The following is a 12,808-nucleotide window of genomic DNA, read 5'->3' as shown; positions in this document are numbered from 1 at the left end:
GAGATCGCAAGTTAAAACGGAGAATCAATCATTCATTCCCCTCCAGATGCGATAATTAGACCAGAATCAACCTCAACTTTATTGTAGAGAGCCATAACACACCTCACGCGGCCGTTTAACTTCCACGGTGACACATTGAACACACAATGGGATGGTTATGGGGTAGCAGCGAGAGCTCCGAAACCAAGGACAAGCTCGATCCCTCTCTCCGCGACTTTCTCGAATCCGAAGCACCTACAGGACCCAAGCCTGCCCTGCCCTCCCGGCCGAAACCGAAGTCCGAGGAGGTCGCTAAAACCTCACCAAAAGAGAAATCCGTTGACTCTGAGCGACCCGTCGTGCCACCCGAATCGCAGTTTCAGGACGGAAGATATGCCCATCTATGGAAGAGTTATACTCCCCAGCAAACCCTGCTGGATCAGAGCAAAGGGGAACAGGAAAAGTTGAAGGATATTGTCGACGCCTATAATGACAGAAGGGCGGAAATTGGCCGCGTTGCGATGGAAAACTGTGCGTTGGAGTATATGGAACAGTTCCAATGTATGAAAAATCCCAGCTTCAAGCAGGCGATAACAGTCTGCCGGGAGGAGACCAGGAAGTTCAATCGGTGCTACGACTTGCAAGCTAAATTCTTGAAAGCTTTGGGCTTTCTGAGCATGGAGAAGAGAAGCGCTGAGGAGGACGAGAAGATACAAATGCACGCTGACAAGCTTTATCAGCAACTGATGGAGCAAGAAGCACTGATCGCCAAGGCAAAAGAAGAGGGACAGCCTATACCCCAGTTTGAGAGCGTCCTATCAAAACGAAACATTGCACAAGCCATGGGTGGAAAGCCTCTAGGCTCTCCGCAACAGGGGTTAACGAACAGCCAAGACATGGACGAGGACAATGAAGTATGGAGCCAGATAAAACCAGAAAGACGGGCGGAGTACGAACAGAAGCTGGCAGAACTTCCGGAAGAAGACCGAGAGTTCGAACGCAAGGCGCTCCTCGCCGAGTTGCGTGCGCAGACCGGGATGGCGAAGAAGGTGGAGGCGGCTTTCGTAGAAGAGCGCATAAACCGGCTAAAGCGTAGAGAGGCCGGTCAATCCACTGTTGGGGATGTCATAAAACGTCTCTGGGGTTGGGACTGAAGGGATCAAGACGGCTGTAGGATGCGAGTTGTAATTCTATGTAAGACTATCTGAGACCTCTTACTCTGGAAATCATGGTAATGTTATGGGTTGTGTCTATCCATGGGTCTAAGTCTCAGTTTTGGGCCCTCGACCGATAAGCGGCAGTCCAAGATTTGCGCAATGTCCGTCTCCTCTATACTGAATCGAGGAGTGCTGAATTCCTCGGGAGTCAGTTCCGCCTTCGGCTACCAGACGCGAGAAACCCGTATTGAGCGCACGAGTGTGGACTGTCTTCTACCTGGGCACCGGACTCTCCGGACATTTCGAGCATTCACCGCTGCATAGCCTGACACCTCGTTGCACTTGGCAAGGACGTAATCATCTCCGCAACCGTTACCTAACGGACTCGAAAGCCGTCTGTCCGTTTGTGATCATCGGTCCCATCAGCGAGACCACACGGTCTGCTAACAGTACCTCGCTTGGGCAGGATTCACCGTCAGTGAAGCGCGACCGATCCTTATTCGGTGATACGGTGTCTTCAATGTTACCAGGAAATGCACATTGTACGGAAGGGATTATGTGAATTTCACAATGGATCATGTCCTCGTTCCTTTAAACCTCCACATGTTCCCACTTCTACCTCATTGAACAACCAAACAGTGAGTGAGCTATTGGAGCCGTTGTTCACAACCTCGGTATACCAACATGGCATTTCTGAAGCGTCTCAATACGCACTTCCGCTCCAAATCTTCTGCTACAGACAGTGGTTTCGCTCAGACTCGTGTCGCAGAGACGTCACTTTCGGACTTCTCAGCAACTTCAATCTTCGGTAAAGATTCAGCTGTCATCGACGGTGACCGTGATCCTGTTCGTTATGAAGATGCCCAAGTCGCTGCCGCGCCGACAGGCAACGACTGGGAATTTAACCCACCACTGAATCGCGCGAACGCGAAGGCTCGAGTCGATGCGATGCGGAAGGCCCTGTTGCCCCAGCCCGCCGAACAGATGAAGGGAATCATGACTGTTGGCACTCATGAACCTTGTGTTAGTCTTGCGAAGAACCACCTAATTACCACCCCGATTCAGGAGGAGGATGCGCATGTCCAGAAAGATCTCTCAGTTCTGCAAACAGATATCCTGTGGGCCTCCGTTATTCCAATCAAGATCCATGGCGGGTCAACAGCTTGTCATCATTGCGGTTCCGATTTCTCGTTTCCTAAAGAGTTCGGATGGAGGCTTCACTCCTGTGGCCACTATTACCACGTCTCCTGCTTTAGAGACTTTGTCCTTGCAGCTGCAGTGAAGGAACAGAAAGCCGTCCAGCAGCCTTGCTTGTTGTGCGAAAACCTCCACCGTCAGTTCGCAGCATTTAACCCAGGTGACATACGTGCTAGGACTCAGCGTCTCGAGGCCCATCTCCTTTACTACAAAGTGGACTGCTACGGTGCGGGTGCGGCTACCGAGCAAGTAGAAGCGTTCCAGGGCGATGTTCCGAATGCTAACGATGGAAATAGCTATCCTGGCCGATCGGGCTTTAAACTGCACGCCCGTCTCTCTACGCTTTGTGCTGATGTGGAAGATAGGAAGCAACGCCATAGGAGCGCAGCCCAGGTCCAGAAGCAAGCGTGGCGCAAGAGTATCCCTGCTGGTGCTGATATGGACACACTGGAGCACGCCTGGAAGCTGAACTCGAATCATCCCATATTTGAAGGCTTATCGAAACTGGATAAGGACCGATTCTTCCAGCGGTTGAAGGAGCTGGACGAGAAGCTTGAAGAGACGAGGACCGATAGAAATGAGACGAGCCTCCGAAAAGACAATCTCACAAACGAGTTGGACTCTGCCAACCCGTTGAGAGGGTGATGTTTGAGCTGCTATCATCGTAGACCGCTTAATAGCAAGCGCAAAAGCATATATCGTCCTTTGATTGCTCTCAGACAGGAACTCTTTTGGAGGGCATACAAAAGCTCACGACACTGGTAGGCCAGAGATCCTGCATGCACGCAAGCATGTAACATGGTTTTCCAAGTATTCAGAGTATTACTCGTCTTCAGGGATATGCTTCCCATACGTTTCAATACATTTCACTTCTATACTGACTGTCCTATTGATGTCTAGATCTACAACGGATCAGTCTTCTCAAGACTGTGATTACACTCATGAACCACGCTATATATAAGCTCCACGTTTCCCCTTTACACATTCACCCATTTTCGAGGACGCATCGTGGGAGAGCTGCACAATGTCTGCAATGTAAGGTAGATAAGCCCTTCCTCCCTCCCACCGGGTCGCACACTACTCGCATTCACAAGATACAATGTTTTGTAAATCTGTCTCACTTTCACCGACCTACATTGGACAACACTGGCCGCCGAATAGGCAATAGCTTCAAGGTCGTTTCACGAGTTATATTGTGTTTCAACATGATCTCGTCGCTCAGCCTTATAGTCTTCGTCTCTCAACGTAATCCCCTGAATTACAACGCAACCCATCTTCAACCACGAGACCTGATCTCGTTATAGCGAAGTGCCCAGCATTTGAGAGTCTTAGCGGCAGTGAACAGTCATGGCATTTCAAACCAACAGCCGGACCGTCCGTCTTCCTCCACCAGCCGAAGACTTTATCTATGATAACTTCCAATACCGTCCAGATGCCCAAGGAGCTCGGCCTTGTCGTCTATGTCAGCAAGTCACCCACCGCGGTAGTGAATATACGCCGAATTTCTGCGCCAGAGTCTGCGGCCACTGGTTCCACCAGTCCTGCCTCATTGAGTACCTTTGGATAGATTACCTGCCCATATGCTTCCGTGACTGCTACATCTGTCGCTTAAACCACTATACGGCACGATGGAAGGGGCCGGTCCTTTGTCCATTGAAGAGCACGTTTCCAAAGTCGGAATTGCCTGATATCCGGGAGGTACTCACGAGGCGAGACATCAAGGCGAGGGTCGGGAGGGTCCTGAAGAGGGATATGTGGAAGCCCTGGTTTCCGGAGCTCATGGAATTCTGCACCGAGCCGCAGGAAGTTGATGGCGGGCTTGGAGTCTTCCCGACCGTCGATTTGGAGGGGCAAGAGATAGCAGCGACACAGTTTCTGGAGAGGCGTACGAAGGTCAGGGAGTATATGCGAGGGCAGAAGATGTCCATAGCCAAGCGCTAAAGCTTGAAGATGCAGGACAATATACGAAGTGACTTATAGATGTTGGCTCAAGGAGACGTCGAGCCCAAATGTAAAGACTGACAGCCGAAACTCTTCGAACATGAAATGGATACCTAACTTGATAGCACGGCGAGTGTGAGACCTAACGATAAAGGATGACAAGCCATTGATCACTTACATCTCGGAGTCTTACAATCATTACTCCTATCATGGCACTCTCATAGAGTCATAGCGACTAAATGATATCGCGAACATGCAGTTAAGAATGGCATTTGAATATGTTCTCAGGTATAGACAAGCAGGTGCACATTAACCGTGGTACTTGACATAATTTAGTATGCAACAAGACTCATGAATTCAGATGTCAATTATCCACGTCAGTGAACGGAACTAGTCAGATCATTGTCATCGACATCTGACCGGTGTGCTCGACCCCAGTTTCCGCATTCGCTACAGATGTGGCCCCTCTTGATTTGATGCCCATGGCACTTTCGCCGGCTTGTATAATGGCCCATCTCCTTCACAATTCACGAATCCGTCCACTCATCTACCTCTTCATCAGGATGCTCTCGACGCCAATCATCCCACACCTTCTTGCACCACCATCGATGCGCCCAGCTGCGCGGATACTTGGATTTGACTCCCCTGCCTCCTCGGTCCCATACATGGCTCGATATGGGACAGAAGGTATCCGGGTGCATGTTCCGGCAGTCGCCAGTCTTCATCGTAGCACCCCTCACGTCAGTGAATTTGCATTCCCGTCTGGGACAACGATTCCCGGCCATGATCGTCTCCTGCTGTACGATTGTCGACGTAGATAAATTTGTACAGTTTCGAGTTGGGAATCTGGAATCTCGGTGTTCTTTCCTTGGGTGGTTAGAGGTTGGAGTGGGACAAAGACCTGCATTTATACCAAAAGCCGCGTCGCCAAAGCCATCCTTTTCTCCATGTGAGACAAACCTAAATCATATGAAATCTTTTGAGGCAAGACCTAGGTCCGGCATTATGTGTGACTGCTGAGACAATATGTACTGAGAGCTGTGTGGCAAACGTCTTCACTTCACTGCTTTGAAACATGCTCTTCAAATCTTTTCCTAGAACACATAATCATAACATAAAATCCAAGCTGTTCTCGTCAGAAAACACTTCTGGTTTCGCGGCGTATATGAGACGAAGAGATAAGCAGTGACGTTGCCGCGATCCATATCGACTCGGCTGCATCATCTTGGCTCACGCGCACAAGGAGTACTGCATTTGCACACAGCGTGTTCGTCACAGTGTGTCAATTATGCGGCATTTTGGAAAGTGGGCCATGTGTTCTTTGCAAAGGTTTTAACCAGAAGTATTGACGCATGGAGGCCGTAGATATAGCGAATTCCGTCCATCATAGACCGCATTTGAAGTCCATGGGCAAGCTTGCAGATGAAATTTTCATGCGACGCGAGACTACAACTGCGGGTCACTTTTTAAACTGTGGGTATGGAAGTCTACAAAGCATGATATAAGGCCTTGAAGAGAATTGCAACGTTGTTAGGGGTTTTGCGATCATGTTGTTCGGGCCTTCTGTCTTCTGATGGTGACTAACTTCTTATTGGCTCCTCGGACAATATCACCACACCTTTCCAAGGTTGGCCTTTACTCAACCGTGCCACCCACTCCAACCTTTCACAACCTCACAATAGCGACGACAGAAGCCTTCTGCTTACAATGCTATTGACTGCCTGCCAAGAGGGTACGTGCACGTTATTGCCTACTTCTAGAGCTCCTCTCCACCTGCAAACTTTCATCTCCTCGGATTTTGATCGTGTACGACTTTTGACGCAAAGTCGCTCTTCTGATTTCCAAGACGCGATCTTCACCGCATTATCCATACCAGCAGCGAAAATGCACCCAGATCACCAGATCATCTTTAAGGAAACAGTCAAGTTTTCTGGCGTTTCCGATACTCCAGGGATACTGTCCTCCATTACGCCAGATCCAGAGCACTCCATGGAACCGAGCTACGGGACTACCGAGACTCAGGGACAGCTGAAGCAACAGGCTATCGATCCCACCACAACGCCACCCAAGACACCTCCCAAGCGGCGTTTAGAGCTCGACTCTCGTGAAGTGTATGACGGGACGCCTCTGCACCTTAATCCCGGTGTTGATTCGACTCGCCCAGTCAAGCGGCGGCGCCGCGCCGGTGATGACCTCACCATCGCGATGAACGAGAGTATTTACCAACCCAAGGACGGACGACGACCTGTCCGAATCCCGGGCAGCAGGAAGGATGCCACTCCGCCAATCACCGCTCGCAGGACGGCTGCCCCAGAAGGTCTCAAGAAGATTCAACAGAAGTCGTCCAGCACCCTGTCACTTTCAAACACTGCCATCCAAACCCCGTCTGAATCTCCTTCCTCGCCTATCGAACCCGCCCCCCCATCAAAGTGGCATCGCTCCACCGAGGGCAAAAAGGCCAGCAAGACGCCATCCCGGAAGATTGTTGCGACACCAGCACCCATCCAAGAAGCTCCACTCATCATCCCATCCGTAAGTGCCAAAGCAACAGTGGCAAAGCCTCCGACGAAAGTGCGTCCTGCAGAGCAGCCAAAGCCTCAGGTAGAAGTTGATGACCGTTTTATGCCAAACGAGGAGAACGGCTTCCATTTGAGGTACGGCAGCAAGGATGGCCGACTCTCAGCTAAGGAATTGGAGTCCCTCCTGAACCCTCCTCGCTTGGCAGAGCCAGAGCTGTTTAGCTGCTACATGTCGGCTCTCAGCTTCAAAAGATTGGGCCAGTTGCCAGTACCCGGTCTTGCGAATACTCTCATCAAGAAGATGGAAAGGGGTGAGAAAGACTACCAACGTTGGGTTCAGGGTGGAATGGGTGGCCCCGAGGAGTGGTGGGACGAGAACCACGTTTAGGTATGCCCAGAACGAAGGATGAGGAAGCAGCTACAGAAGAATTCCGGCTTTTAGGGAAGGGGCGGCGGCGCGGAGAAGTGATCATAGCACTTTCTCAGGTGGAGGAACAACGGGAGCTCTCTTCTGAAGCGCAGTGGCATCTCAGCGGGTTTGGCAGGCATGTACACTAGCAAACATAATTTCTGAGGCTTAAATTCGGCTTGGATGATTCAATATCGTGGAAAAGAGACCATACCGATGACAGTGAATACGGATGATGACTAAGCACTGGTGAGGAGTGAATCACGTGATTATTGATATCCCTGAAAATTGACCATGAAAAAACTCATGGAGCTGTGAAGCTCGCGGCCGCCGATATACGTAGAGAAACCGTGGGATTACTGCAAACCCATGATATTCCTCACAATGTACATACCTTTTCTTCAATTATTCACTCTAGTGTCCTCAGCTGGCCTCGCGAAACTTTCCACGCAAAGCTTGATCAGGCTTGACTTATGTTTTGGCCTCCACTTGAGATCAGAATCGATAAACACCATGCTCTGCCCCTGAGTCAATGCCGCATATCTCCCAATTCGCACCTCAGCAGCAAACGTGCGTGCGCTGATCTGCAGAGTAAAGACTCCTCTGAGGCGGCTCAACCCGTGGCTGCATTCTGAGGGGTGTAAGCTCTAACAGGTTTTAGCCACCGCTGTACTGTGGATGGTTCTCCGGCGACGGAGGGATGGGGTCCTGTGACTGGGTTGGGAAGGCGGCATTTGAAGATTTCGTGCTGGCAGTGGCGGCGGGGCGAGATCGTAGTTGGGCCGTAAGGAAACACCGTGATGAGGATAACCTTGAAACTTCAGGATATGGCAAGCAACTCTTAGGATACTGATGCTTCTAAAGAGGGCCTACAATGAAATGTCTTCTATTTAGCATTTCAGCTGGGTATCCAGTCGACTTCGGATGTTACCACTGCACGGGAACATATGTCGTCATCTTGACCTTCACATTCTTCTTCCGGATATAAAAACCAATCTTCCACATAGTTCAAGAAAGGATAAAGTTACATCTAGAAATAGTGCCGTTCAATGCAGCGTCACGGACTTCTGGATCGTAGTGATCCGCCACCAGAAGCCCTTGGTCACTTGTAAGGTATATACAAATTCACAGTGAATAGATAGGATGATTTGACAGCGTTTGGTAAACCAACATCCACTCCATAGTAACCAGAGAAGGGCCCGGTCACGCTACGTCGTAGTCTGACGGACGTATGATGATCAACAAAGCCCGAGTCCGCCTGTTGAAAGGAGCGGCAAGCCAACGAGCACCCCTCACAAACTCTTAAGAACCCCTCCGGCCCAGAAGCCTTGACACACATTCCGGCATCAGACGGACTCGTAACATTGCGATACGCTATGAGGAAGTAGCCTTTCAAGGTGGCACACACCTCCGATTACATACTGACAGGCGGAGATGTCGTTGACTGGACAACCTTATCTGCCTTACGGATAGTATGAAGTCGTCACTAATGGTCATGGATTTATTGCTTGTACTGGAGTAATTCAACGCTATATTCTGCCTCGATTTGGGTATTGTCCAGAGTCATGACCGCCACCTTCAGACGCTTGATCACTCCAAGGGTGTAGTTATAGCAATACATAAACCGGTCTACAGCAGCCACCGGTCCGGAAGCCGACGCACCTCTGCGTGAGGTGTCCCTCACCACGGGGGTCAATATGGATGACGCTCCAAAGAACCAAACGCAGAGGTTTTCTGTAGTTGCGGTTTCCACCAAATTCGACGCTTGAACTCACTCGTGTATCTCGCCGTCCACATATGCAGTCAAGCGCCAATCGCAAGCTGTCATGCTGCCATATCCTTCCTGCTTCAAAGGTGCAGGAGTGTCGTACGAAAATCAGTTACGGCTCTACGGTCTCCGTCACGGAGACGACAGTATCAATGCCGCATGGTAATAACTGAAGTGCGGTGCGTAACCACTGTGACTTGGCCGAAGAACAGAGGAATAGCAGTGCCGGATCAAAAGTTGAGATGGTACGACGTGCGGTCCGTACCTGGATTCTATGATAAAAGCAGAACCTAATCTGGTCGTTGCTAACAGGCCGATATTATCATGGGCTACTACGGTCAGACTTCGCCAGAGGAGGACGATGGTGAGGGAATCGACATGCACGTCCTATATCCAATGCTTGGATAGTCGAAATTCCTGAGCCAGTGAAGACGTGCTTGGTGTCGATCTGGAAAGCCGCTGAGTTAGTATTGGTGGTCCTGTGTATACTAATCACCAAGGGGGCAGGTCTGCATTGTCGACTGCAAGAAGATCTCATCGTAGGTGCCTCAAGACCGCCTATACAAGCTCACCTCTCTAAATCATGCTCTAGCCCTGTCACGGAGACGGATATAAGAAAAGTTGTAGCTGCCACATTAGCAAACTGCAGGGATATAGTGGCGATGATGTTCAGAAATGACATCCCGCGTATACCTGCAGAAAGATATTACAGTGCCTTCTCGCCATTACGCCGCACTAACAGTTGGAGTCGCATAACCAGAGGTATCTCGACGAGGTCGGTTGAGATATTCGGCTGGCAATCTGCCATACGCAAAAGCGCGAGATGATTACAACGCCGCATTCTTTCCGCAGGCTAGTCATTTCGGTTGTCAATGGCATTCTCTTATGCCTTCTTCGAATTCATTCGTCCGTATAAATACGACAAACGATATTGAGCCAGTATTAGGATACCTTCTGTTCCGAATCGTTCAGAGAAGGTAGAACTGACTTCCCCTTATTCATTGTGAGATGGGAAGCTCAATCGCTCGAAATACTCCCACTCGGTGTGCATGATAGAGGCCGAGTCTAGTTTGAAGTCCTATCTCCGGCATGCTCTCCATCTAACGGGAATGTAGGCGAAGTCCTTGGGAGCGGTGGCAGTGCAAAAATAGTTGGATGGTGGCTAATAGCTGTCAGCAGCGAAAGGTCTGGCACCACTGGAGTGATATGCCAAGAAAGGAACACCCGACACTTTCCGTAGACAGCTAGTGCCGCTCGAAACGGCTTAGCCTCCTGGCGGTTAACTTCAGCTCCAGGGTTGTCACAGCCCCAGACAACCGCGTCAACTCTCCTCCACGCCTTCGCACTACTTTTTCCCAATTACAAAACTATCCGCAGCACAGCATCAATTCCCTATTCTCAGGACACGCAAGTTGGCTCCCTTCCTCTGTGAAATTTTCCTCCTCCAGCTGCCACTCGGAGCGCTCGTCGCGGTAAATAGTCCGCCCCGTTGTTGTCTCAGGAGCTCCTGAGGGAATCCAACCACCATACGAGCACTGTTTCAGCACAATGAGCGTACGTTGCGCCCTTCGTTGCCCCCCATGGACTCCCTTGTAACCCTTTTCATACTCTTCGTATGCCTCTTGCTGACTTGTCATGGCTCAGTACGGCGGCTACAACCAGGTGGGCTACGGCTCCAACCCCTACGACCAGCGCGATGGCGGTGCTGGAGGCAATCGGTACAACAACTATTCCCAGGGCAATTATAATCAGGGTGGCTACTCGCAACAAGGCCCTTTCGATGATCGTATGTGCATCGTGCCCCTTTATGGACGCGACTGGATGTTAACAACGTGTAGCGGGTTCCGTCGAGATGCAACCTTATGGGCAGCCAGCTGGCGCCGACCCGAATGCTATCCTTAATGAATGCCGGGAAGTGGATCGCGCCCTCGACCAGATTGATGGCCAGCTCGACACATTGGAGCGCATGTTCAAGCAAGTTCTGGCGCGGCCAGACTTGTCCACCAACGAGATCACAAACCTCAGCACCCAGGTTATGACGGGCTACCGCGCTCTTGTCACACGAGTAAAGAACATCAAGTCGAAACCCGAATCTGGGAACCCTCGCAATGCGCCGCAAGTTGGAAAGGTGGACAGGCGTTTGAAGGCAACAATCAACAAGTATCAGACCCTCGAAGCAGAATTCCGCCGAGACTCGCAGGCCGCAGCAGAGCGCCAATACCGCATTGTCAGGCCTGATGCCACGGAGGAGGAAGTGCGGCAAGCCGTCGAGGACCCTAATGCCCCCATCTTCCAACAAGCCGTAAGCCTCCGTTTGTTCTTGTGCGCCCCTCTGCTAACTCACGTTTTATAGCTCCTGAACTCTGACCGCCGTGGTCAAGCCTCGTCGACCCTCAGGAACGTTAAGGAGCGCCACGAGGCCATTCAGAAAATTGAGCGACAGATGGTTGAGCTTGCACAACTGTTCCAGGACTTGGACCAGATTGTCGTGCAGCAGGAGCCTTTGGTCGAAAACATTGAGCAAAAGGGCGAAGAAATTCACGACAATGTCGTCCAGGCCAACACTGAGATTAGCGGAGCTATCGAAAAGGCACGATCCCGCAACCGAAAGAAATGGTGGTGCCTCCTGATTGGTAAGCATCCCAGCAGTATGTTCCCGAAGACGTCGACTAACACAACCAGTTCTTCTCATCATCATCATTGCTGTCATAGTTGCTGTGGTCGTCACCAAGCCCTGGCAACAGAACAAATGAAGTGGTGCGAGCACTCATGTTCGTTGCCATGTCTGGGGCCGCGGGCACCCAATATTGAGAAGCGGTCCAATAACCTATCCTTTTGAGAACTTCCACTCCACTATAGACATGTTGCCTCATTTTCATTCCGCGCGGAGCTCAATATCCACCTCTGTTCTCGTAACCAGTAATCTTTCACAGGCCGGCCCAGTTATAAACTTGTATAATAGAGTTACTGGTGGATTTGTAGCTCAGCCACTTTCCCATCACCATCCCTATCGTCTCCTGGCCTGTCTCCAGCTGTTGTTTCCCTTATCAAAAATCGGCGTCTCACCCAAGTCATCTCCCTCATCTCGTTTGGTTTGATTCTGTTTTGCCGACCTCGTTGGATTCAAGGTCGAGGGCTCTCTCGAGCCGATATAGGTTGCTGTTGTTTTTGTCCGCGAATATATACTCCGTAGAGTTGTTGTTTTATCTACTTGAATTGTTTGGTAGAGTGTCGTATGGTGTGATGTTTTGACATGAGTCATGTTTGCACGGCTGATAACAAGGTCGCCTACCCTTCTCCTAGCGTACGCCACTCTCCTCACCGCCATATACGAGACGTTCTTCATTGATTCAGCTCAGCAACGCGGTGCTGTAATCGGGCCCCGACGGGTCGCTTATATAATCGAATTTTCCTGCGGAAAATGCCCCCTGCGCAGCAGGGGGCCTACAGGCTCAACGATAATTATAAGCTCAACAATACTATATAACAAAACCTATAGATTCCTGTTTGCTTCGTAATTCAATCGCAGTCAATCTCAGGGTTGCGCACCAGATCTCCTTCCTCATTCAGAATCCACGCATATAGCTCAGGTGGAGGAGGACTGCTGCCCATCTCCTTCATCCGCTGCTCCTCCATAAGTTGGCGCTGCCTCTTCTCCCAGTGATTATCTGACTGCCAGCGAGATACATCCTGTTGAATTGGAAGGCCTCCTGCTTCCAGGCGTAGTAGCCGTTTTTCAGCTGCCTTGCGTAGTTTTGGGAGTAGTCTCTTAAGGCAATTCATCTGCTTCCGAGTCTGACGCTCCTGCTTCTCACGGAGCAGGTGCAGGGCAAGTTCA

At 50.6% G+C, this 12,808-nt stretch overlaps 5 protein-coding genes across 5 annotated transcripts; all 5 read left to right on the top strand.

Moving 5' to 3' along the window:
- The first annotated feature begins 22 nt into the window (after positions 1 to 22).
- Positions 23 to 1,477, top strand: EI97DRAFT_173704 (uncharacterized protein). The gene has a single exon (XM_033793449.1). The coding sequence runs from the start codon at positions 147 to 149 to the stop codon at positions 1,131 to 1,133; it is 987 nt and encodes a 328-aa protein (XP_033656899.1). The 5' UTR covers positions 23 to 146; the 3' UTR covers positions 1,134 to 1,477.
- A 343-nt stretch (positions 1,478 to 1,820) lies between these two features.
- On the top strand, positions 1,821 to 2,978 carry EI97DRAFT_439722 (uncharacterized protein; the record flags this gene model as incomplete). The annotated part of the gene is made up of 1 exon (XM_033799574.1): positions 1,821 to 2,978. One exon carries the CDS (start codon positions 1,821 to 1,823, stop codon positions 2,976 to 2,978), a length of 1,158 nt encoding a protein of 385 aa, XP_033656898.1.
- A 702-nt stretch (positions 2,979 to 3,680) lies between these two features.
- EI97DRAFT_455616 (uncharacterized protein) lies at positions 3,681 to 4,274 on the top strand (the record flags this gene model as incomplete). Its single annotated transcript, XM_033800659.1, has 1 exon — positions 3,681 to 4,274. The coding sequence occupies one exon, from the start codon at positions 3,681 to 3,683 to the stop codon at positions 4,272 to 4,274; it is 594 nt and encodes a 197-aa protein (XP_033656897.1).
- A 1,651-nt stretch (positions 4,275 to 5,925) lies between these two features.
- EI97DRAFT_430438 (uncharacterized protein) lies at positions 5,926 to 7,353 on the top strand. Its single transcript, XM_033797690.1, has one exon. The coding sequence runs from the start codon at positions 6,159 to 6,161 to the stop codon at positions 7,179 to 7,181; it is 1,023 nt and encodes a 340-aa protein (XP_033656896.1). The 5' UTR covers positions 5,926 to 6,158; the 3' UTR covers positions 7,182 to 7,353.
- A 2,937-nt stretch (positions 7,354 to 10,290) lies between these two features.
- EI97DRAFT_412319 (t-SNARE) lies at positions 10,291 to 12,201 on the top strand. The gene is made up of 5 exons (XM_033796760.1): positions 10,291 to 10,524; positions 10,615 to 10,756; positions 10,809 to 11,272; positions 11,324 to 11,603; positions 11,653 to 12,201. Exons 1-5 carry the CDS (start codon positions 10,519 to 10,521, stop codon positions 11,721 to 11,723), a joined length of 963 nt encoding a protein of 320 aa, XP_033656895.1. The 5' UTR covers positions 10,291 to 10,518; the 3' UTR covers positions 11,724 to 12,201.
- Positions 12,202 to 12,808: the final 607 nt, after the last annotated feature.

The sequence above is a fragment of the Westerdykella ornata genome (assembly GCF_010094085.1).
Source record: "Westerdykella ornata strain CBS 379.55 unplaced genomic scaffold EI97scaffold_3, whole genome shotgun sequence".
In the NCBI taxonomy this organism is placed as follows: Eukaryota; Fungi; Ascomycota; class Dothideomycetes; order Pleosporales; family Sporormiaceae; genus Westerdykella; species Westerdykella ornata.
This window is presented reverse-complemented; position numbering and strand designations above follow the sequence as displayed.